This window comes from Bombus affinis, chromosome 7 (assembly GCF_024516045.1).
Source record: "Bombus affinis isolate iyBomAffi1 chromosome 7, iyBomAffi1.2, whole genome shotgun sequence".
Taxonomy (NCBI): Eukaryota; Metazoa; Arthropoda; class Insecta; order Hymenoptera; family Apidae; genus Bombus; species Bombus affinis.
The window spans coordinates 6,532,212-6,558,053 of NC_066350.1; the positions used below are offsets into that span (position 1 = coordinate 6,532,212).

General features: G+C 29.3%; 6 protein-coding genes across 13 annotated transcripts; 3 read left to right on the top strand and 3 right to left on the bottom strand.

Annotated features, from left to right (window-relative positions):
* Window positions 1-471: 471 nt before the first annotated feature.
* On the bottom strand, window positions 472-2,498 carry LOC126918771 (cell division cycle protein 123 homolog). 3 transcript variants are annotated; one of them, XM_050727161.1, is made up of 8 exons: window positions 2,325-2,498; window positions 2,053-2,113; window positions 1,747-1,966; window positions 1,585-1,692; window positions 1,302-1,524; window positions 1,095-1,217; window positions 737-996; window positions 472-624 (listed from the first exon to the last, which is right to left on the bottom strand). In XM_050727161.1, the coding sequence occupies exons 3-8, from the start codon at window positions 1,951-1,953 to the stop codon at window positions 562-564; spliced, it is 984 nt and encodes a 327-aa protein (XP_050583118.1). In that variant the 5' UTR covers window positions 1,954-1,966; window positions 2,053-2,113; window positions 2,325-2,498; the 3' UTR covers window positions 472-561. The 3 variants fall into 3 exon arrangements, with proteins under 3 accessions (XP_050583118.1, XP_050583120.1, XP_050583119.1); XM_050727163.1 differs by having other exon boundaries at window positions 1,747-1,981; window positions 2,325-2,450; XM_050727162.1 differs by lacking the exon at window positions 2,325-2,498 and adding an exon at window positions 2,288-2,306.
* Window positions 2,499-2,542: 44 nt separating this feature from the next.
* LOC126918740 (uncharacterized) lies at window positions 2,543-8,072 on the top strand. Its single transcript, XM_050727075.1, has 4 exons — window positions 2,543-2,826; window positions 2,927-3,207; window positions 3,297-3,603; window positions 3,678-8,072. Exons 1-4 carry the CDS (start codon window positions 2,823-2,825, stop codon window positions 5,315-5,317), a joined length of 2,232 nt encoding a protein of 743 aa, XP_050583032.1. The 5' UTR covers window positions 2,543-2,822; the 3' UTR covers window positions 5,318-8,072.
* On the bottom strand, window positions 8,059-13,808 carry LOC126918762 (probable E3 ubiquitin-protein ligase makorin-1). Of its 2 annotated transcripts, XM_050727147.1 has the most exons (7): window positions 13,346-13,808; window positions 12,728-12,870; window positions 12,583-12,643; window positions 12,048-12,372; window positions 11,644-11,966; window positions 11,430-11,583; window positions 8,059-11,334 (listed from the first exon to the last, which is right to left on the bottom strand). In XM_050727147.1, the coding sequence occupies exons 1-7, from the start codon at window positions 13,378-13,380 to the stop codon at window positions 11,200-11,202; spliced, it is 1,176 nt and encodes a 391-aa protein (XP_050583104.1). In that variant the 5' UTR covers window positions 13,381-13,808; the 3' UTR covers window positions 8,059-11,199. The 2 variants fall into 2 exon arrangements, with proteins under 2 accessions (XP_050583104.1, XP_050583102.1); XM_050727145.1 differs by having other exon boundaries at window positions 12,583-12,870.
* Window positions 13,809-14,437: 629 nt separating this feature from the next.
* Window positions 14,438-22,262, top strand: LOC126918793 (zinc finger MYM-type protein 3). Of its 4 annotated transcripts, XM_050727183.1 has the most exons (13): window positions 14,438-14,593; window positions 15,309-15,670; window positions 15,731-17,526; window positions 17,611-17,964; window positions 18,047-18,882; window positions 18,950-19,173; window positions 19,253-19,488; window positions 19,571-19,757; window positions 19,827-19,952; window positions 20,023-20,144; window positions 20,222-20,369; window positions 21,722-21,821; window positions 21,911-22,262. In XM_050727183.1, exons 2-13 carry the CDS (start codon window positions 15,331-15,333, stop codon window positions 22,083-22,085), a joined length of 4,644 nt encoding a protein of 1,547 aa, XP_050583140.1. In that variant the 5' UTR covers window positions 14,438-14,593; window positions 15,309-15,330; the 3' UTR covers window positions 22,086-22,262. The 4 variants fall into 4 exon arrangements, with proteins under 4 accessions (XP_050583140.1, XP_050583137.1, XP_050583139.1 ...); XM_050727180.1 differs by having other exon boundaries at window positions 15,309-17,526; XM_050727182.1 differs by having other exon boundaries at window positions 15,309-17,526; window positions 21,725-21,821.
* A 131-nt stretch (window positions 22,263-22,393) lies between these two features.
* Window positions 22,394-23,812, bottom strand: LOC126918797 (39S ribosomal protein L19, mitochondrial). Its single transcript, XM_050727192.1, has 4 exons — window positions 23,612-23,812; window positions 23,010-23,451; window positions 22,673-22,948; window positions 22,394-22,598 (listed from the first exon to the last, which is right to left on the bottom strand). Exons 1-4 carry the CDS (start codon window positions 23,676-23,678, stop codon window positions 22,469-22,471), a joined length of 915 nt encoding a protein of 304 aa, XP_050583149.1. The 5' UTR covers window positions 23,679-23,812; the 3' UTR covers window positions 22,394-22,468.
* A 48-nt stretch (window positions 23,813-23,860) lies between these two features.
* LOC126918796 (uncharacterized) lies at window positions 23,861-25,793 on the top strand. Of its 2 annotated transcripts, none has more exons than XM_050727190.1 (3): window positions 23,861-24,009; window positions 24,280-24,377; window positions 24,456-25,793. In XM_050727190.1, exon 3 carries the CDS (start codon window positions 24,606-24,608, stop codon window positions 25,713-25,715), a length of 1,110 nt encoding a protein of 369 aa, XP_050583147.1. In that variant the 5' UTR covers window positions 23,861-24,009; window positions 24,280-24,377; window positions 24,456-24,605; the 3' UTR covers window positions 25,716-25,793. The 2 variants fall into 2 exon arrangements, with proteins under 2 accessions (XP_050583147.1, XP_050583148.1); XM_050727191.1 differs by lacking the exon at window positions 23,861-24,009 and adding an exon at window positions 24,019-24,175.
* The last annotated feature ends 49 nt before the right edge of the window (window positions 25,794-25,842 follow it).

Consider the following 25,842-nt stretch of genomic DNA (forward strand, 5'->3'; position numbering starts at 1 on the left):
GATAACAATCCTGAAGAACATCGCACATAGGTGAAACATTAAAAATAAAAAACAAAAAAAGGAATTAATTACATTTACAGTTGCTAAAAGTTACCATCAAATATTTTTCATGTTCAAATGTATCAAGAAATGTAAAATCAGAAAAAAATGAGTAAGGATCAATCAATATAATTGCTCGATCTTGTTGACTTTTGTCAGGTAATAATGAGAAAAGAACGAAAAATACTCCGTGGATATGACTGTACAGCGTATTAACTTGTCCGGAGGTACATATATCGAGAATCCTTTTTCAAATCGAAGTATTAAGGATTGCATATTGTACATAAACAAGACATATTTTCTATATAAAGGACGTCGCTCGGTAAGGCCGATGGCTCGAAAAATATTGCAATATTACGATAATTCTTTTAAGCGGTAGGATAGCCTTTAATCGTTTTATGTAATGTAATGATAGAAGAGGGTCTGGCAGAATAAAAGTGAAAGTTCTGTATTTAAAAATGTTTTTAAGTGTACAATTATTCATTTGTTATTAGCTTTTTCGTTTTCCTTTTTTCAAACACATCAATCATGCTCTAAACTATTGGAATTTGCGCTTTCGTAGTCTTTCCTTTGACTTTCCACCTCCTTAAGTAAAAGATATTAAGTTAATATATATATATATATATATATATATATCTTTTTAAATATAACTGCTTCGTATATATGTTACTACTAATTTGAGAAATCATACACTTACTCGTTGAATAATATCTAGCAACGTGGAACTTTCGTTAGATTGAAAAAATTCATTTATTTCCTGTGGAATACAAAAATGATTTGGAGCTTTCGGTTGAATACCAATTTCCTCACCGATAAACCTAAATTCTGGAATACTTTCTTCTAGATTCTGTAATTCTTCATATGTAAAAAGAGTTCCTTTGGTAACAGATTCATCCAAAGGGCCAAAGTCAACTATTTTTACTTTCTCTTTTTTATACCGTATAACATCAAATGAATCTATATTATGGTATATTACATATTAAAAGATATAGACTTTAAATATTAGGATTAAGAAGTAGACTTTAATTTAGCAAAAATATTCCACAAATACTCACAATTATTCAGTGGAAACCTGTTTTTAATACGTTCCATAAATAAGCTTTTTATATCTGTCTGAATATTATATTTTTCCGATTCATTGTAACTATGATATTGTGATATATCCCGTTGACTAATTGCTGAAAGAAATTAAAGCAATAATCTTTGATAAATATATAATTATGTAACATAAAACATAAATATGCTAAATTGAAATTTGTTACCTATAAGTTCATTTTGTATTACAAAGCATCGAAATTCTGTACAAGGATTAATATCCTTCCATTGCTTTAAGATAAGAGAAGATTTTATAGGAGTTTCATGATTTATATAATTTTTTGTATTATTCAAATCTTTGGCAATTCTATCTGAACTTTTTAGTAACAAGTATACTTCTTCCAATGTCTTGCATTTCAGAGTTTTAGTTGGTGCAACCCAAGTCGCATCCTAAAAATATTTTTCAGTTAAATTAAATATTTTCCTGTAGAAACCAAAATTTTTACATACCAGAGGTGAACTCCAATTACTTTTTATGAAAACTGCACCATATTCGTTTATGACATCTTGAATTTGTTGACTGAATTGTGGAAATGTTGGTTGAACCTCGAGTGAATGCTGAAACAAAATAATTTCTGATTGCTTCTTTTTATGTACACATTTTAAACCTACCTCATCATTTACTACTGGAGATCCATCCATCCATTCTGTATTCTGCAATGTGGAATCGATTGCCTCAACAGGTAAAACAAATGCATCGTGTTCCAAGTACTTAAGTACTTCATCAGGAATATGAATAATCGTAGCTCTCAAAGAATCTTTAGAAAATAGAGGGTACCATGATGTAAAAGAGCATTCAGGTTTTAAACTATTGACCATGTTAAGCCTATACCTAATTGATCAAGAGCTTTTACTGACAAATCAACCAAAAATTTTTAATTTAAACTTTTTAATGAACGCATTGTACTTGCTACTTACTTAACTTTAGAATTTATCAAGTTATTCTGTAACTCAGTTTTGTACAAAAATAATGTAAATTCTGAAATTTAGTAAACGTCAAATATTATTAATGAATGAAAATGAATTCCAATCAAACGAATGTGTTTAATCTAGTTTAATTATAAATATATGATATAATTGGAACTATTATTTTAAAGTAACAAAAACAATGTAGCCAAAAAACAAGTTTATATGAATTGTAATAAATATTTACGAAAATTTTTATAACTAAAAATAAAATTCAACTACACCAGATCACTATGTAGATTGTAGACGACATAGAGTATAAAAGATGGCAACTATACAAAGGCAATAAGCGTCGATTTCTTGGCTCATATTTTTCGTTCCCGTACTAAAGATATATGCTTTTGTGTTCAATTAGTGGAAATATTTTTATTTGTTATAGGATTTTCTATAAATACCAATAAAACAAGCTTCGGTATTAGTTATTATGACGTAGTAGTACAAATATGTAATCTTGATTAATAGCTAACCTACTGTCACTAGTTTCTATTATTGTGTTTTATAGAACTTATAACGTAAGGCAGTTTAGAGATGATGAAAATTAGGTTTTCAAAGAAAAATTTGTCAAGTAATGCAAACAAAGAAAAGGTCAGATGTTACAACATACATGACTCACTAAATGTGTCAACATTGATATTTCCTGTCGCATCTCATACAACTCAGTTATATAAACATTCCAAATAAAATACCTGTAGTAGAGAATATCAATATATTTTGCTAATAATATGGGTAAGCAATATGAAATAGAATTATTATAAATCACTTTGTTGCATTATTTAATAAGAGGGTGAATTATGTTCGCAAATTATAACTGAATTTTTATTCAAAGTGATGGCAGGGAACGAAAGCACACCTGGATCTTTGGCAGAAGATTCATTATCCACAAGATTACAATGGCTTCGTCAACGTAGGGAAGCATTGCAAGAGAAGCTAGCTCAAAAAAATAATGAACTTAAAAATCTATGTGTAGAGGAAGCAGAATTAACTGGTGTTTTGCCACCAGAAATTCCATTAGAACCAGGAGAGAGCCCACCGGCATTCCGTAAAAGAGTTGGAACAGCATTTACATATCCACAAAATTTAATTAATAAATTGAAAACAAATGAAGTTGTATGTTTTTAAGAAATTTTAAGAGATTAATTCATTAAGTTCAAGATTTCAAAGTAGAACTCAAGTGATTTATTGTGTTTTCTCTACAGGAGGAATCTGCTTTAGAATTAGAACGACAAGTTCAAATTGGTATAGTAGAAGCTGCTTTAGGAATTGTAAATGATCCTACAGAAAGCAAAGCAGTACGCCGTAAGCATAGACTTGTTTACCAACAAAGCCAACGCAGGCTACAAGAATTAGAAGCACGTTTAAATTTCCTAAGACAAAGTCGTAATAAAACTCATCATTCAACTCCAACACAATTCCAACATCCTAGTATTTGTAATGCCCAACCACATTTACATGCAAATGTAAAACATAGAACAAAAAAACCTCGACCACCATTAGATGGCACAGGTACAGTAACTTTTTATTCTGATATGAAAATGATTAAACTTACTTAACTTTGTTTTAAATATACTTTTTCATAGTAAATGATGTAAATTCAAAAACTACAAGAGGATTGCTTCAAGAAGGTGGTATAAGCTTAAGTCCGTTAGGATCAGAAGAGAAGTGTAGCACTTATCCTAATCATGGATATGATGATCAGTCAATAATTCCTAGCACTTGTAATCACAATCACATTGGTACTTATTGCCCTACAATTTCTGATCAGCGACAAGGTATCAAAATAATAGAACATGATCATAACGATAATCAAAATGTTTATATATTATCCGATCAATGTCGCACGCGAACGTATTCTCACGGTAGTGGTAGTTCGCGTAATCAAAATCACTATCAAGATAGTGAACGAATGTACCGACCACTGCCAAATGCATATGCCGAAGACGAACGACAAATAAGATACCGCCAATTTCAACCAGAACAAGTGCATAATCATCAACAATATTCTGACTATAAGCATTTAGATAATGACGTCCAGCGAAGATCTGGACAGGAATATTATGAAAGAGACTTTCGTACATTACATTATACGCATATACCTGAGTTTCCAATATATCATAAAAATTCACAACCACAACCCGTACTAAGACGAGACCGCGATAGCAATACAAATAAAAATTTGCGATATACAGATTCACCAAGCGAGTCACAATTACCATCAGGCTATTGGATGCGATATGAAGACGAAATTGTTTGGTGCACAGATGATCAACTTGCTTCAGATAGATTTGGTAGTTTAGATCGAAGGAAACGCAATGCCGTCCAACATACGAGTAGTATTGGAACCGACATGCAACCACGATATCGCACAGTATCCGTAGGTTGTAATAAAAGTCCTTCTTACATTGCATCTCATCAAAATGCTTCTGTTCATTTACTTCCATTATCTGAACAATCGTCAACTAACAATAAAATGTTACTACGTACGCAATCTTTAGGAAGCGTCGAAAAATGGCATTCGAATCATTTACATGAACTGCATGATGGTAAGGATACAACGGATAATATTAGTAGAAAAGGAAGAGAAAAAGAATGGTATGAAACCTCTTTGGATTCAGGTACAAGTCCGGGATCAGATGTTAATTTAATATCTTCCCATAAAAATATCCACTATCAGTCTACTCTTCCTGTTTGCTCTAAATCATCTACTAATAGTAATGGCGAAGATGGGAAAAGTAATTATATTCCTTCTGTAAATCATCGTAAAAGTGATATACTAACGATTGAAACTGATCAACATTTACAACCATTATCATCTCGTTACGAGCCAACACGAAAAAAGGTACTTGAAATTCCAGCCGAATCGAAATCACCTCAAGAAACAAATGAAGAAACAATTATGTTAGGATCTTCTCAGAATTGTACAATTGTACAAGCTGGAAAATATCAACCATACAGAGAAGTTACAAAACCTTTTGAAATGTCTGATTTTTACAAATATTCCACCAAGTTTCGTAAAAGGAACGAAATAAATGGACAGAATATTTCAAGTGAAACACAAAATGATTCTCGAGGGTCGCACTATGTCGGAACAACCGATCTTGGAGAATCTGAATCTTCGAATACGATTCACAATGGATCAATTGCTGGTTCAGTTCAAAAAAGAATTTATCAGCCTGTTCAAAGAATGACGTGTCAACCTTATCTCACATCATTAAGATAACTTTTGATTATAGATAAAGTAGGAATAATCTAACAGAATGATGTGAAAAAGACAAGATAGGCTGGACCTGTCTAAACAAATATTCAAAACTCACTTTCAATTTGTAACAGATTTAGGAATGGTATACCGATTGCAGTAATTTTTGCCTTAATATCGCATTACAATTTGATAAATCTTATAACCTTCTGCGTTACGATACTGCCAATCGACTGCATTAAAATTAATATGGAGACCTGGAAAGTGCCTTATTTTAACAAAAAATTGTTGTTGAAATTGTACGAAATTTTACGATTACATTATTTGTAATATTAACATACATAAGATCTTCTGAGATTTTTGAACATCATATATATATCTAAGTACAATTGATAACCATCGCGTTTAAAAATAACCGATATTTTTCATTTAAGAAAATGGCAGAACATGCCAAAAGTGATCATATTTTGTTGAGCCGACTGCCTAGATTTCTAATGTAAGATATAAATAAATTTTTTTCGTAATTAATTTTTTTTAATATTTACTATATAGTATATAGTATACAGTAGCAAAAGGTACATTTAAAGTAATGTAAAAAACTAAAAATACATTTAGACAGCATAGAAAAGTATAAGACTATCACAATGATACATTGGAGATTAAAGCATATAAACTAAGTAATATTAATAAGGAATGATTTTCATTTATTTCATTATAACATATATATGTCGGGTTGGCGTTAAGATTAGAGTTAGGATTAAGGGCGTGAAACGAATCCCTATTGGCATTAGATGTGATCATTATGCAATAGAGGAGATATCTACTAGTGCAAATATGATTATGATAGAATTTGACAAGTAATCGCGATAATTAGATACTCGAGAAGCTAATGACAATGATCCTAGGCTCAATAACGAATCCGCGGTCAACGGGATGACGAACTCTACTCTTCTTTAGTGTCTAAGTTGTACTCAATGTTAATGCATGGAGCAATCACTACGTATGTGAGGGTTACTTGAATCGTCGTTGAGATCGTACGGGAGAGTAGTTCTCCATCACGGTAATGCTGTCGAGGAAAACTATGATGGGTGTGTCTAAGGGCACGAGGTCATAGGATTCGTGAAGAAAAGTCTTCGTTCGGAAAGTGAGGGAAATTGACGTTACTGTTAATTGGTCAATTTCCATGTTGGTGGTTAGAGAAGGATGTTAGCCGTCCTTGGGGAAAGTTGCCAGTGGGAAGCGTTCGTGGAAGGATAGATTTCTCTTATCTTCCCGTAATTGGGACACAGGCTATTTGTCTATTTGAAACACTTTGTATAATTGAAATTTAATATTCGTAACAGGTCCTCGGCCGGCTAAACATATACTCTGAAGATGCGTCGACATCTGGCAATCATTTTACCCGAAGGACAAAGTCTGCGTGTGGCGAGCCACGAGACAGAAATCGTTGAGACGTTTACCGTCATGCCCCGTCCCAAGTATTTCTTTTAAGGAGAGCTGTAGAGCTACTTCATACCTTTGTTAGACAAAACGTTCATCCCTTGACCGCGGCTACGTTCGGCGACTGGTTGTCGCCTCGAGCCCGAGCTCACTATCATAAATCTCAAATAAGTACAGTCGGATCGAATGACAACAGTTTCTTAATACGGCTACGGTGGAATCTAGATTACAGTACTAAGGGGTCTTCCCAAAGTTCCAAAGGGAAGGTTCCGATGTTCTTTCATCTCCGACATATATATATATATATATATATATATATAAGAATATTTCCTTTAATAAATATTTGTACAACAACAATAGGAAAACATAGAAAATGTTAGATTTCATTGCTTTGAGCTTATTCAATTTCAACACTTAGCCAACCGAATAGGGAGATCTCATCCCTCTGTAAAGTATATCGATGCGTGACTGAACGAGATCTCTTTTTGACTTTTGCAACGCGTTTTCTTTCTTTTTGTTATTATCAGTTATTGTTTACCTGGAATTGTACCCAATTAATCACGCCAGTTTTTCTGCTTTTATAAAGTACAGTATATAATAAAATACACCAATTTAGTGGTGTTAAAATTAATTAAAAGGTTACACTATCAGTTATGACTAAATAAAGTTATAATCGAATAATACTACACTGTAAAAAAATATTAAAATGCATTATGAATTTTTAATTTTAATTTCACGTTCAAGTTGTGTTATTTATCTTCAATCACCTTTAATATTTTTAATTTTACTTATATTCTTTTATGCTTTTAATATATACTTTTAATTTGATGTTTTGCATATACAATATATGAAATCGTTAAATAAAATCATTACCGCAAAATATAATTGACCACTTAAATAATTTTTAGGTTTCTTTATTTTTTAAGTAGTTAATATTAGTCCTCGATACTTGGAAAAATCCGCAATGAGAAACGAAAAGCTCGTTGTGACGCACGCGGTTGGCTAAGTGTTAAAAACCAAGATTCAAATGATGTAAATACTTTGATGCTTTTATATTTATTGAAACAAAACATGTAAACGTAATGAAACTATACTTCCATAATATATTTCTAGTATGTATACATTTTACTTAATTATATTATCTTCAGTTTCATATTGAACAACTCGAGTGTATGCGTAGTATGTACCCAAATTAATATTTAAGTTATATAAATGTTACAAACTCACAGAAATAAATAATTCGCACACTTCATTTAGTTTCCACTATTCACTAAATATATTGTCTAAAATAAAGGTATATTTGTTAAAAATAAATAAATGATTGATTGTCTTAACTTTATCTTTAATGCTGTTTAATGTTTCCTCTATTACAAAAAGCAAATGTTACATTTTTTTATAATAAAATTATATTTTGTTTACAAAACGGTAATATTCTTTCTATGAAAAATATCTGTAAATAAAAAATATCCCTAAATTTGAGAATTTTAGTTTTTATTGTGTATAGATCTATCGTAAAAACTAACATTTCAAATTAAGTTTACAATTTACGTATAAATCTCTAAGGCTGCAATTTATGCTACTTATATGCTTGAATAAACTATCAGATGTTAAATATTATTAAAAAAGCATTCTCGCGTAATATTTTTTTACGTAATTATTGCAAGAACTTTAGAGGTATTTATTATCCTATTCATAATTCATATATTCAATAACTTGGAAACTGCGGCACGTATTAATTTTTTAACTACTACATTCAATATTTTTATGTAAGAAGTAATAAAAATTATTGTAGAGGTGTTTTGTTGTACTTTAGCAATATGAATAACATTAAACAACGTGATGATCTTCAGAACAAGAGACTAATAACGCCTTGTTTTACAATAAGAAACTCGTTTATCATAAAATCGTATTAATTTGGAAAAAGATCAAAATTTATAAAAGGCATACATCAATAAATTAGATACAATGAAAATTTGTATTGTATCTTCCAATGTGTTTACATTCAATAACTTAAAAAAAGGATATAATATTATTTCCCTATATGATGTATATTTTTTCGTAGAACCAGGTAGAACAAGCCATATACATTAAAACGAATAAAATAGTTATACAAAGGAATGAAACTTAAATTTTGAATTGTGTAATGATTAAAATCTTATCTAGTAAATTCGTAGATATGGTAAGAAATAAAAGTAAATGTAAATTACATCTAAAATATAATACCGATTAAGTAACTTGATCTTAAAAGTTTATGTTTCATAATATCACACAAACTATACAAAAATTCTACTTCCATACTTTCGTGTAGTGCAATTGCAAATACACATATACATATACATGAACGACGTATTATTATCCCGTTTACAATTGCACTTCATAAAAAAAATTAAATATTGAACTTACAATTAGACCCATTGGCACTCTATATGTCCCTTTTTTACACAACACTATAAGAGACATATATTATTGAGAAGAAAAACACATTAGAATCTACAAGTGGTTACACCCAGTGTTAACAAATAGTAGTATTGTTATTCTTATTGTTAACGCATGCACATCAATTGTTGAATATTCACCAATTAAAATGAAGAAGAGATAGAGAATAATGAAAAATAAGACAAAAATATAAGGCAACTGGTTTCTATATAAAAAACAATATACAAAACGTTTCGTTTATTTTTATAAGCAGCGTTAGCAATAACAATAAACTTTTAATTACAACAATTCACTATAAAATTAACAATGTAGAAATTCTATAGAAAATATAAGCAACTTGCATATTTTATCACGAAAAGATTGAGAAAACTTCGAATAATATTAGTTCATATTAACGAATCGAATAATTATCTTGTTCTTTAAAGGCAACACTGAGGACAGATGGTTTTGATGAAGAAAAGTGCATCCTATAACTATATGTAATAATAACTGGAATTTATATGCGCAAAATATCTCGAGACAATTCGATTACCTAATGCTTATACAGAAGCAATTCTTTAAACAGATTAAAAGATCATTTTTATAAAATAGTTCTATCAAAAAAAAGATTGATACCATATTCTTTGGCTTTCATTTCTGTTTACAAAGCTCTAATTGCTTTCATTCATTAGTATCCTTTTAAATGATTATTAATGTTTAAAAATTTAATTTTTTGAAAAGCGTCTAAATATACTAAACAATAAAATACAAAGATAAAATAAAGATTCCAAATAGACAGCTTTAAATTCAATTGTCGTTTATAAAATAATTTTTATTTGTTATTTTTTTTAAATCTGGAATTCGTGCATACTCGCTAAAAATGGTTTCCTTTTATTATATTTAGCAGTACACACATTCAACCGAATTTTCATACTATCGCCCAGACATACACTTATTACATGGAACACTCGATTTGCGCAATTTATCACGGTCTTAAAACTATGAATTAGAAACTAACACTATACAGTTCACGATAATTTAAGGAAATTTGTTAAATGTTTGCAAAGCCATAACAGGAGGTAGGAAGAAACTTATTAATTGAATGTTCAATATGAATAATCATTAATCAAATAGAGAGTACTAATACTAATCTTTATAATCTATAGATTATTTATATAGTTTACCATCTCTTTAATTTATATAAACCAAAATTTCATATTCTATAAATTGTTTATTCCTCAAATTGGATGACAAATAAATGTAATCAAGTCCACATTTTTTGGCAGAATAAGTACCCAACCAAAATTAAAAATAATTCTAAACTACTAAAGATATGTTATACAAAAAGTAAGTTTGTATTTTTTTATTTTATTGAACTTGTCTTTAAGCAAACATTAAGTTTCGAGCCAAGGGTTAATAATGAGAATATAATAATATTTACGAAAACAATTTCATTTAAAATCTTGGACAATTTTGCTTAAAAAAGTAAGGAAAATTGATTTCTTAATAAAAACGTTTTTAAATGTATAAACTTATTTTTGCATATATGTATATTTACCTCTTTACGTAAAAAAGGACTTTATTCGAGACAAATTAAAAAGAATAAAAACAAAACCTGTTATTTTCAAACTGCCAAACGATTATTCTATTAATGTGTATTCTATATAAATCGAATTAATTTGGACCACTGATGTAATAGACTTGATGCATATTTCTTATGATTGAGTACTAATTGTAACAATATTGGTCAAGGTACACAAACAGAAGCGATTACAAAGTGGCTATGTAACATTTAAAAACTTGCCATTGTACATGCGACTGCAACCTCCTCGTTATTATTGACTTGATATTATTTACATACTTCTCGCGTAAATATCATCAAGCAAAGCACACAAATTTTTTAGTAACTTAGCTGAGATATTTTTAAATCATAACCATTTAAACAATTCATAAACTACTTGTCTATTCAGCCATTGAAACCACATACAAGTGGTGGATAAAATAGATGGTACAGTTAACAGCAACAGTAGCAGATTACTGAATTAATACAACTACTCAGCCTGAAATTCAAATTCAGACCAATCAGACTCTTCTGAGCCTGAAAAAAGGGAAATAATATCTTCAATGTCTACATCATATATCCAACGGTTATCCCTCTCTTCAAAAAAGTCCCACAAAATTATTTGCTGTAAACAATTGTGGTTATTTGTACATTTTTGACAATAATGTTAGTAATTGAAAATCTAAACAATATTATAACAAAATAAAAATTTTAACTTACACGCAAAATATCGACATCTGTATCTGTATTGCGTCGACGAACAGGAGGGCCAACATCTGTTTTAGTGCCATCAGGAAGTGCATGTAGGTAAAAACACTTATTGCCAAATGGACATTTTCCTTGTCCTTTATTGAAGTACTTACAATCTTTAGTGCTATAATATATAAACGATTTAATGTAATTAAAAATTATAGTAGTGCATGTTTTATCCTACCTTAACGCACATTTGTAGTCCATTATTAGTTTTTCTTTTTCTTCTTTATTATCTACCCAGTACATACTTGGGCATACAAAATCGGAAGTGGCACGGCATTCTGGGCATGCTCTGATAATTTTATTGTCAAACTGTTTAGCTTGTCTCCATTTCCTAATACAACTTAGACAAAAACAGTGATTGCAATTTGGTAAAATGCCAAATCTCTGTTCTCCAGATGCTTTTTCCATTATAACTTCAAAGCAAACACCGCAAGATTTTTCTCTGCTACGTTGAATAGCAAATGAAAGCTCCATGTCCACTTCATGTTGTTTGACACATGCCTAAAATATTAATATTAATAATGGAAAATTTTATATAGTTGAAATATACTATTTAAATTATGTAATATTACATGTAATTACATTTGTATGTTTCTTTCTAAGTTCTTCGTTGTACGGATGAAGTGCAGCACGATTACACAATTCACAAATATCTCCATGTAGGTATGTACAATCATGTTTTTTGCAAATTCCAGTTGCTTCTGCATATGGACATAAAGGTTCTGAAGATGGACTGGATGCTTGATCAGATGAATTTACAGCTTGAGCATAAGATATTGACATAGAAGAATTTGTAGATGTTCCCAAGGCTGTAGAAGCTTCAATTGTAAAAGATGATCCAGCCACATGTGAAGGTACGAATTCTGGTGCTTTTACCCATTCTTCAGCATTACGAATATTGTCTTTACTGGAAATATATAAACACATTTTAGCATATTATATTTTCTATTACCCTAATATTATACATATATATGTGTGCATGTGCATATATATACATATTTATACATATATTATATATCAGATATTTTTATATACCATATTACAACGTATTACGTGAAATGCAAATGTTATTACGATTTAAATCTTGCCGAAATAAGATCATCTGACAACAACATACGCAATCTTTATTGTTGTCGAAGTTGAAATATTTGAGGTGTGTTGACCAGCTGATGAATTTTCTACCGAATTTGCATTTACCACACTATTATCAACACTTTCAGTAGTATGACGAAAATAGCACTGATTTCCAAATTTACAGATACCATGTTTAAAAAAGCGACAAATATTGTTCACAGGTGGAACAGAAGAAGATATTATTGTTTCATTAGTTTCATCATTCCGAGCTCCTTCAGTATGACGGTATCTACAATTATTTCCTTCACGGCACATCCCATTTTTGAAGTATCTACAACAAAAAATCAAAACATCATATTAGCCCTAACATCATTTTGACATCAACAAATTTCACACATAACACAAGTGTCTATTATTTATATTTCATACCGATTATTTCAATAAAATTTCAAAATATAATTTGATGACATGTAAATGCTCACTTATGCAATATATATATAACATGTGTTTTAGTTTTTATTTGTGTTTTATTTTTACTTAAATAAAAATAAATAATACATAAATGAAGATTTTGTAACATAATCTGCTAGACTAATAATTTTTTGATACAGTTTCAAATACAATTACTTTTGGTTAGTAAAAAAAAAAAGAAAACAGACGCAAAAATTTAAAAAATATTGATATTTTCACAGCTTAATATGTTGGCGCACTATATTCTGGTATGAGCAGAGGTTGGTTTCGATACTTGAGTATTTTTATATTGTTATTAAAATTCATTAGGAAGTAATTACGGGACAATTTCTTACCGGCAAACAACGCTCTGTGTCCAACTGTCGGCCATTTTCTAAAGATTCCACTTTAACAATAATCGACAACGCGTCCTGGAAGGATCGCGTACGACTTTTTTAACGATGACAATATGAAGAACAACAGAGATTCGTCTCGATAATCGTGCACTTTACACTGCACGATATCTTATGCTACATCACCAATTTTATTTAACAAGTGTATTTTCACAAGTCCTTCGAAAATTCTAAAAAAAAAAACACCTCTTACACATCAATTTTCTTTTTCATTCTGTTCTGTTACTTTGTTTTTTCTTTTTTGACGTCGTTCGAAGTTTAATTTTTACTAAAATTTTACTATTGTATATGTGTACTATCCGCTTTTAGGCATTATTGGACAAATATTTAATGTGTACTGAAACTCATTGACTTTACGCGTGAAAGCACACATATACGTCACGGACTAAACTAACAACAGGCAAATTTACATTTAACCGTTATACACAAGTCAGAGCATTCGCTCAAAGTTTCAAGTGTTCAAAAACAACTTGTAGAATTAATAAATTCAATATGTACGTTTCTTTTTTTTATCCTTAAGGAATACAAACAAAAACATACAATTGTAGAATGTTCAGTTAAAATCAAGTCTAGAAATAATTTTATATTTAAATAATTTTATATCTCATTTAATATTATATGCTGTTTGATGCTTTTTTTTAATTATATTATATAATTTAATAATTAATTCATTCGTTATTTATTTTAGAAAAAATGTATTCATTCTTTAAATATTTATTAGTGTTTACTTAATTAAAATCAATATACTTGCATTTTTGGCTATTATTAATATTCTATTAACAAAATGTAATGTTATAAGTATATTGGTTTCTTCATAAAAACAAAGATATTTTCAAAAAGTGTATATACATAGAAAATTTTTTAACGAACATTAATTTGTAATCCATTTGTAAAATATACATATATCAATCGTATCTTAATCATACTAATTATAGTAATATTTGATTCTAAGTTTATTTTAAAATATTGTCTTGCGATATTCAAAAGAAATGAGAATCAAAACAATATGATAACGCAATTCTGAGAACGAAGCTTTATTTAGTTTGATCGAAATAAAATTACAATCATATGTTGGTAGTGTACACTATACACGGATTACCGCCACGGTTGTTGTGGTTCGACAATGAATACGGATTTATATTTTTAACTCAAAATTGAGGCGATAGTGCTATTTAACATTGAGATAAAAAGGTGAAACTTATTTTTTAATATTTAAAAATCTGAAAGTGCTACATGTTTTTAAATAGAATGTCACAATTTCAATCAATATAAGATTTTGAATTGTACACAATATTTTAGTTTGAAGTATCAAATTGGAATCGTTATTTGCTCCTTTATCCGGAAAATGTTATAATTAATTGTTATGAAACATAAGTATGATTTTCCTTATCTATTTTTATTTATGTTTTGCCTCTACTGACAGACTTGATATAATCTCAAATATAAAATACAACATGGCGAAGTAAAGCTACTTTTTAGAATAACCTCAATTTTTCATAACCACAATTGTTTATTATGTTTGCTGAAAGAAATGCAATATCAATTATTTTTTAAAACTGTTTCATTGTCTCTTCTTGTTATGTAGTACTTCTTTTCTCAGTGTAATTACTTTATTGTATCTATTAATTTATGCTTGTAATATTCCTTCTATTTATATTTGTTTATATAATTTGAAACGAACTTATTTATGTATTTATGTTAAATGAATAAGACATTTAATACATAATACTTTCTCATTTATAGTTATTTTTCTTTCCCTTTCTCTATAAACTTTTTTTTCTTTTTTTTTTTTATTATTTTAGAACAATTTTTTGAGGATCCAAATATATTTCCATTTTTCTTTCTATGACATCATTTTATATATAATTTGTAATAATGTAAGTAATAAAATTATTACTTTGTATAGCTAATCATATAAATAAATACACATGGATTCTAATATTGGTATGGAATTATCAACTAATCAAACTCAAAAGGATTCAGACACAGAAAATGAAACAAAAAGTAAAGATATGAACGAATCTAATAAAAGAACAGATATTACTATAAATGAAGAACAGAGATTAGTAATCTCGAAAGAAGATGAAAATTTTGTTGATCAAAATGAAGGCAATAATAAGATTAAAAAAAAAAAAATAAATATGGTAGATGAAATAGAAAAAAATTTATCTGATGAAAATTCAAAAAGTATTCAATTATCAACCACTATATCATGTCAAGAGAATTTGTCAACTACTAAGTCATGTCAACAAAATATTTCTGAAGAAGGTAACTTAATAGTAAAGGAATTATCTTTACAAGAAAGTAATACAAGTACTGTGGTTACAGATTGTAATGACACACAATCATTGACTTTACATGAAAGTACTACAAAAAATATTTCACAGGAAAAAGGTTCAATAGAATTAATGATATCCAATACTATTGACAAAGATGACATAGATAAATTATCAGATAATATCAATGTAGTAGAATGTACAAAATCTAAAAAAAGTTTAAGAGATATATCAGAAGAAGTAGAAAATGTCAATATAGATGGTTCATGTGATTTGCACTTAGCAGAAAAAGAAATTGTTGAAAATGTTTTAGAAGATTCTCAAATAAACAAACAATTTGCAGTTAATGAAAAAAATAATTCAGATAATAAAAAGACTGACTCAATGGAGACATCAGAGAGTAATGATAGAAATGTGACAGAAAAAAACATTATAGAACCAGAAAATACTGAATTTGTGCAGTTTTCTCAAGAGAAACATGGAGATGCACAAATTGAAAGTCAATCTATGGATGCTGAAGATCCTTTTGGTGGAGATAGTCTTACAACAGAAAATATTGAATCTATGGATACTGACGACCTTACTGAAACTAATATAGGATTTTCTAAATTGTGCAACCAAACTAATAATTTACCAGCTATTGTAAATAATGAAGAAAGCAGTTTTAGTAATAATAAAAACAAAAAGGATGACAATAATGGAGCAAATAAAGATAGTTCCATTGATATTTTACGTTCTCCAAATGTTACATTGGACTTACAAGATACTAGTAAAAATGGTAATGAAAATTCAGTTCAATCAGAATGCAATGAAAATCTACATATAAATTCCACTGAAAAGTGTGATAATCAAACAAAGAAATCTGTCGATGAAATAACACCAATGGATACTGAAGAAGAACAATCTAATGTTTTACCAGGACAAGATGATGAGTTATGTATTATCCCAGATAGTATGAAAGTCATAATTCCTGAGCAAACAGAAAAATCAAACTCTAGTAATAAAGAATCAATACATAAAGATAACCATAAACAAAATGAAATTAAGCAAACATGTGAAAATTCCGGACCAAATAATGATGAAAACAAAGACTTACATCAAAGCCTGAAGGAACAAAATACCATAAATGAATCTATTGTAACAGATGCAAAAAATATCAGGACAGAAACAGATTCAAGTAATAAAATCACAGATATTACTACAGATGTTATTAACATTGATGAAGAGTCAAAAAATTCCGAAATTGAAGAAATCACAACTAAAGAAATTTGTAAACAATGTAACGAAGAAAAATCATGTAAAATTAAAGTAAAAATTGGTTTTGATACTTACAATGTATGTTCGAAAACCTGTAAAGCATTATTCAAAGTTGCTAATAATAAAGCGATGGATATACCAAGTGATGGAGTTAATTCTAAGAGAGAGAAACGTTGTGCAAACTGTTTGCTAATTGTTGAACCTAATGATGAACGTAATCTTTCTTGGGAAACAATGGAGTTCTGTAATGAGGAGTGTCTAGGCAAATTTCAAACAAAATATGGAAGTTATTGCAGAAATTGCAATGGTTCAGTACAAGCAGTAAGTTTAGGAAAATATTGTGTACGATTTGGTTATGATGTTAGACAATTTTGTTGTTCCACATGTTTGGAAGAATTCAAAAAGGGCCTAAAAGTATGCAGTTATTGTCAAAAAGATATAAGCTCTAGTGCAGAAGGTTTTCTTGCACCAGTTGGTGATAAAGGACAATTTAAGGATTTCTGTACTCAAGATTGTATGGAAAAATATTCAAAAATGAGCTCTGTTGAACCTCCAAACATAGAAAAAAAATGCTGCAGCGTTTGCCAAGAAGTAAGTAGTCATTTTCTTGTATTTGTATTTTCAATACGAATTCAATAGAAACTTTCTAAATTAAACCTTTATTCTTTACAACAGGAAAAAATTGTTCATTGTGAGGTTCAAATAGATAGATCTGATCCAGTAGCTATATGTAGTGAACCATGTTTTGCAGCATTCAAATTTGTGAAAAAGGTTGATCCTGACCAGTGTTCTACCTGCAAAAAATTTTTTGAGTTACCTAACAAAAAAAGTTCTGTTGTGTTTTATGAGAATGAAGCTCATACGTTTTGTTCTAAAACTTGTTTAAATGTATTTATTATTACCAATAGGAAAATTGTTCCTTGTAATTGGTGCAAAGTAAAAAAATATAATTTTGACATGATTAAAAAGGAACTAAAAACATGTCAAGTAATGATGATGTGCAGTTTAAATTGCTTAACATTATATCAGGTATAAAATGGTTACATATTTTTTTTTACTTCAAATAGTACTACATGTAAGACTGATGTTACTTAATTTTAATTGTATATAGGTTTCTATCAATGCAGTTTCAGCAAAACGAATAAACTGTGACTTTTGTAAAGAATTTTCGCAAGCACAATATCATTTAACAATGTCAGATGCAACGATACGAAATTTTTGTTCTTATCATTGTGTAATGAATTTTCAAGCTCAGTATACTAAATCTCCGATTACGATACCGACTGGCGATGATCCTGTACCTACTGGCATGCCCAAAAGAACGTTACCTCAAAGAAACACAAATTCCAATAATCAAAAAGTTAATGATATACAAAACAAAAAGAATATGCCTGTAATTTCTTCCGTGACAAGTTTAGCCACAATTGGAAATGGTCAATCCAGTCCAACAACTCAACAAAACAGTGTAAATAACATGTTAGTACCTTCAGTTGCTATCAGCCAAAATCAAACACAGCAAGTAATTTATAAACAACATATTATAACAAGACCACCAAGTCCAGTCCAAATTCACAATAAAACAACTCAGTGTAAACCTGTGATGCACACAAAAGGAGTTTCAGTACGTCCACATCCTTGTACAAAAGCTTCACAGACGGATGGGATTCACCAAGCAGTTGTACCGATACCAGTTCCAATTTATGTTCCATTTCCAATGCATATGTATACTATGCCTTTTCCAGTTCCATTACCTTTTCCATTACCAATTCCTGTTCCTATCTTTATACCTACAACAAGAAATAGTGCTAAAGGAATATTTAAAGAAATCAAAAGAATACAGGAAAAAATACCAGCAGATCCTTTTGAAGCTGAACTTCTTATGATGGCAGAGATGGTTGCGACAGAGAAAAAAGCTAATGAGACTGATTCGGATTCTACAGATGATAGGTAACTTTACTATCAGTAATTGTTATTAAAATATTTTTTCTGTTTTTCTCCTCTACTGTTTTTACAGAGATGAAGATACTGGCGACCGTGATCATTCACATAGTGGAGTTTTCAGTCCAGAAGGCGTTGATTCTAGTAATACATTTGGTGATGACATGTTACAAATGGCTTTGAAAATGGCAACTGGAGAATTGGATGAGCCAGCTGTTGACTTAGAAGCTGCTTTAACTCCAAATACTATTACTGCTACACAAGCACCAACACAATCTGACACAACTATAGAAAATGATGGTAATGGGAGTGTGCGATATATATATATGTAAGTAGATGAAAAAGATAATTAATAATGAAACGTTTATTTAATATTCAGTTCAATCGGAACGGCTTATTGTTCCCTCTCGGGGAAGAAAACGAATGGTTCCATATAAACCACGATCTACGCCAAATAAACGAGGAAGGCGCGTATCTGGCACAAATGATATGCCTTTGATGCCACCCCCAGAACCTCAACCTCCGCCTCAACCGAGAATAATAGAACCCATAGAAAAACCAGATGCTAATATGGCTCTCAAATATACCTTTGGAGTAAATGCTTGGAGACAATGGGTAATTTAGATATATCGTATTTTCGATTTAAATTTTGATTGAAAATATGGATATTAAAAATTAAAAATTTTTTAAAATATAGGTAGTTACAAAAAATGCTGAATTAGAAAAACAAAGTACACCAATTAGAAAAATGAAATTATTTAAAACAGATCTTTTGCAACTCACAGCTGACGAATTAAATTATTCATTATGCCTTTTTGTGAAAGAAGTTAAAAAACCAAATGGAGCAGAATATGCTCCTGATACAATATATTATCTCTGTTTAGGTAACTAAGTTCATCACATATATTAATTGAAAGAAGTTTATAATTATTTATAATTATTTTATATTACAGGAATTCAACAGTATTTATTTGAAAATAATAGAATAGACAATATTTTCACAGATTCATATTACGAAAGATTTACTGATTGTTTAAATGAAGTTGCAAAGAAATTTTCTGTTCTTTATAATGATGCACGTAAGTTAACTTTTGCTTTTAATATCTATGTAAAAAATTATACTGTAAATAAAATACCAATTTTTCGTAGAATATATTGTAACAAGAGTTGAAGAAGAACATTTATGGGAATGTAAGCAATTAGGTGCTCATTCTCCTCATGTCCTTTTAAATACTCTAATGTTCTTTAACACTAAACATTTTAATCTTGTAGTACGTATAAATTATTTTGATTTATTATATAAATACTAACATTTGTTTTAAAATACTTAAAATTTAATATCATTTAGACAGTAGAAGAACATATGCAATTATCATTTTCTCACATCATGAAACATTGGAAACGTAATCCAGCTGCACAACTTACTACAGGAGCAGGAAAAGTTCCAGGTTCCAGAAACGTTCTTCTTCGTTTCTATCCACCACAATCAGCATTGGGTGAGTATCAAACAATTTATATATTGAGTCTCTCGGAAAGTTCGTTTCGATTTTTAAGGAAGATTTAAACACAGTACATTTAAATTTTAATATACATTTATTGAATTATATAGGTGCTAGTTTGTTCTACAACCTTTCTCCATCTTTCATGCAACTTGAATATTCCATCCTCTCAGAACCTTCCAGATTTTTCGGTGAAAAAATTTTCAATATGATTTTTTATGTTGACCAAAGAAGTAAAATTTTTGCCATTAAGGGAATTTTGTAATGGCCTAAATAGGTGAAAATCTGAGGGTGCAATATCTGATGAATATGGTGGGTAGGGTAGCACACCCCAACCAAGCTCCAACAGCTTTTGTCGAGTAGTTAGAGATACATGAGGCCGCGTATTGTCCCGATGAAACACGACGCCCTTCTGATTTGCTAGTTCTGAACGTGTTGCTTCAATTGCTATCTTTAACTCGTCTAATTGCGAGCAACACTTTTCCGAATTTATCGTCTGGTTGCATCGTTTGGTAGAAGGTCATAATACAAGATTCCCTTCCAGTCCCATCAGATACAGAGCATGACCTTTTCGAATGAAGACTGGCTTTTGGGATGGCTAAAGGTGATTCATTCCGCTTTCCCCGAAATCTTTTCCGTTCAACATTGTTATAAATAATCCATTTTTCATCCTCTGTTACTACTTACTTCAAAGATGGTGTCTCCTCATTGCGTTTATAGAGCGAATTGCAAATGGAAATGCGATCCATTAGATTTCTTTCCGTTAAATTGTGAGGAATCCATACATCAAAACGGTTTATATAGTCAAGCTTTACAGAATGCTCGTGGATGGTGGACCTTGATATTTTTAACATTTTTGCTAATTCACGTATCGTATAGCGTGCATTATTCTCGATTAGTGTTTTGACCTGATCTTTATCAGTGGTGGCCTACCCGGGCATTCTTGATCTTCAAGGTTGAAATCACCAGCTTTAAACCTAGCAAACCACTTCCGCACAGTTCTGTCAGCTATAGCACCATCACCATAGACAGCGCATATCTTGTTTGCTGTTTGTGTAGCATTTTTACCTTTTCGGTAGAAGAAAAGCATCAAATGCCTACAATGCTCTTTGTTTCCTTCCATATTTAAGAGCGTTAAAACTAACAAAAATTAATGTATCCGAACCAAACTTTTTTCTGAAGATGTTTGAAACATTACCTTTTAGAATATGTACACATGTCATTAGTTTTCAATCATCCTAATATATTCAGACATATCCTAATACCACCTATCGAAAATCGGCACGAACTTTCCGGACATTCCAATAGTTAAAAAGTAATAACACTTTAAGGTCTTAACCTTTTCTCAGAAGGTAATTCACGTAAAAAGAAAGTATATGAGCAACAGGAAAATGAAGAAAATCCATTAAGATGTCCAGTCAAATTATATGAGTTTTACTTGTCTAAATGGTACGTCTATTTATTTATTTCCTTTTTTCATAAATAAACATTATAAATAAAAAAATAATAGTTATGTTAATTCTATACTGTTGTTTTAGTCCAGAAAGTGTTAAGACTCGGAACGATGTATTCTATTTATTGCCAGAAAGAAGTTGTGTACCGGACAGTCCAGTATGGTATTCAACATCTCCATTGGCTAAGGAACATCTCATAAAAATGTTATATCGCATTAAAATGGTTAAAGAAATCAATGTGGCATTATTAACTAGTTAATTTCACGTTTGCATATTTATCTTTAATATCATGAATACCATGATATGCAAAAAAGTAATTGTTCCCTTATACGTCAGATAAGATTGTTCAAAGAATGTGTAGTCATTGAAATTTTTATAATTTCTATTGTATATTTTTCACTTCCTAATAAAACAGAAGAATGTATTATTAACGAAATTTTTTAGAACTCTCAGTATGAAACATATCCAAATGAAGTTGTTATTTCAAAAATGGGCAATATGTATGTTTATAAATTATATATGATCTATATTTTTACAAATAATTAGGATCTATGTAAGAAAAGTATGTACATTACACCTCTTTTTAATATACAGATAACACATAATTGGGAAACAATTTTTATTAATAATTTTATGAAATATTTATGAAGTTGATTTACTTCTTTGTAACATATGTTTGCGTTTTAATATAATCTTCTGTATTTCTAAGTGACGAAGTTCTGTATGTACATCTGAAAATATTTCATTTTGTTCCTCTTCTGGAATGGTCTCCCTGAAACAAAATATATTTGAATACATTTTCTTTAAAATAGTAAACATTATTTTAGTGATAATATTCAATTTTACCTGTAGGTTTTCATCAAATCATATTTCTCCCATGGTTTAGCGAGAGCTGCTGCCTTTTTTCGACGTCTTTCATTAACAACTATATCTTTAATTCCCTTTAAATCTTTACGTTCCCATCTCTCTGACCAAGGTAATGGCTTAAGAGGGACTTTAATATCATTTAATGGGACAGATTGTGAAACTGTCGTTTCTATTTCCATATCAAAAGGAAATGTACTATATTCTAATGGTGCATCTCTGAGGTAAAGTAATTCATCATCTAATCTTCTTTCTAACCTGCAAATAAAAGGAACTTTTTATTCCAAGTTCTAATTACATTTCATTAATAAATACTTACTTCAAACAATCAATTTTCTGAATAGCAGGATCATATAAATCATAACGTACTTCCACACCTTCCCCATTAACAACATTTCTTAAAAGAAATGAACTTCTTAGACCACAGCCTTCTCTTAATATACATATACCAACAAATCTATTTAGTTTTTCAACTGCATGTGGTTCTGAATAAGTTACTGCTAATATGGAACCAACATAAAATTCAGGAATATTTAATACTGATCTTCTTCTCAACATATCCATACGTTCTAATTTTTCTCTTACACTCTGACGATATAATGGATTAGGATCTGGTAAAAATTCAGGATATATAAATCTGTAATTTGCAAATGATTCAGATTTGGTTGATTCATTATTAATTTCAGTTTGGGAATCATTATCGTCATCTACTCCATCATCTTTTGGTTGTGCCAAGGTTGAGAGAGCTTTAGGTCCTTTACCTAAAAATGATAATATATAGTAATATTTATATGTACTAACTGAAATATAAATTATTTAGAAATATTTCAAATGTGTGTTATTCGTTAATTATTAGTACAGTATATTTTTCATGATATGTAAAGCAATATACACATATAAAAATATGATAACAGAAAATACCTAACAATTTTATATAAGTTAATTTTTCCCATGTTTTTTGACACAATAATCTTGAGGAAATACTCATACTTGTTGATACTAATCTTAATTTGTTGTCACTTTTAATTTACACCGTTCACACGAACTGTATGAGGTTATGTTTTGGTTAATATTTTTTCCAATAGGTAACACTACTGTCGTAAAATAAACTAAGATGGAGGATTAATTTCTGAATTTTTGTGATTGTGTCTTTCAAATTAGACTCTCAGCCTTCTTTTTATATTATTTTTAACCTACGAGATGCGTGTATAAGGACTTATAGATTCTATTCAACAAATCGAAGCATTAACTGGAATAATATCTATTTTCTTACATGAGATAAGATCCAATTTACAATAAGCGATATTTGGAAAGACAAGGTACGTATACAATGATTTTCAAAAAGCACGTGGTATACCAGACAAAAAAATTACAATTACATTATGAATTGTAATTGTTTACTTATTCGCGTGGAATATTTAAAAATATTAAGATTTAAAATAATTAGACTCAAACTAAAACCATAGTAGACATAAAATGTTTTTGGTAAATTCTATTTATTTTGTAATAAATTTTGATATTTTTATTTATTATAATATCCCATTTAATTTTATGATATTTCACTAATTTATAAAAATCTATTCTTTTAGGTGTATTAATAAGTTACAGAATTAAATTTAGTATATATTAAGACATTGGGTTCAGAAGATTTACTTATCTTGTGTATCAAAAAGGAACCACTTTGAAGGTAAACCTATTAGAATTTTGTTACATCCCTTAGATAAATTGTATAATAGGATAAATCAAGTTTAAAATCTATTTTTAGGTTTAACAAAATATAATTAAAATACAAGAAAAGAGAATTCATATACATTGAGTCATATATATTGGATTGAAGTTGAACCAGTGCGAAGGAGAAATTATTCACATTTTTATCTAATTGAAAAACTACAATTTAATTTTTTAAATTTTCAATATGATAGAATCTATAACATTAGAACTACGACCTAGGCTTCAAATATGCAATGTTTTTATTCATTTAAATAAAAAAGTAAATTCAACAGGAGTTGCAATAAAACTTTCAAAAGAAAGTATAAAAATAACTATAGAAAATAATACAATAATATTTTTAACAAAATTTGTAAAGTTAATACCAGATTCATTATCAACGTTAGATATTACAAACAATTGGATTTGTTTCCGTGTACAAACAATATCTGATCCTGTATTTGGATCTTTTAAAACACAAATAATTACCAATCCAACACCCAATGTTAATTCTTTGAAAGATTCTTTTAAAACTATTGAGTTATTTAATACTGGTAAATGTCATATAATGTGTGCTTCTTGCAAAAACATTCTTTCTAAAGACATGTGTATTAAAAGGATTTTACCTGTACCAGATATGAATTATGATTCAAGCGAATGGTTTTGTTGTAAACATAATCATAGTAATACTATGCATAATTTGATTCCATCAGAGTCTGATATTTTTTATGGGTCACTTTTCTTCATCATTCACACAAGTTTATTTAATCACAACTTAAAAATAGATGAAAATATTGCGATTTGTAACAGATGTTTACAATATTTAGGAAAAATTCTTACAGATAATTCACTTAAATTATGGAGTTGTGCTGTGGATTACAATTTATTAAGTAACTCACAAAGTAAGACTGCAACAGACCCCTTTAATGATTTTTTACTTGCTATTAAAACATCAATGACTGGTATGTTTGGTGAAGAAATAATTTTGCAATGCTTTGTAGGAAAAGAAATTCACTCTCTCATTTTAAAACCAATGAATTGGCACTTAAATTTAATGATTGAGCCTAAGGAAATGTCAGACGATAATATTGTAACTTTGCAAAGAATATCAGTTGTCAAAGTATTATATAAATATGAAACAAGCAAAAATATTATTGATTCTGTAAATAAATCGTATTGTGAAGTTAGTTTTTTAGTAATAAGAGCAGGTTTGGAACATTTGTTAACATCAACAAAACGATTTCCACAGCTTCATAGAACTGCAGCTGATTATTATATTGGACATATATGCCTAGAAAATTTTACAGACAATACTTAATAATAAAAAATATCTTTTTTGTTTTTTAAATATATCAAATTTTGAATTTTTCATAAATAAATGATGTTTCTTAATAAATGATTTCTAATTTACTTTTAAACCTTTTAATGAAATTAAAAATTTCATA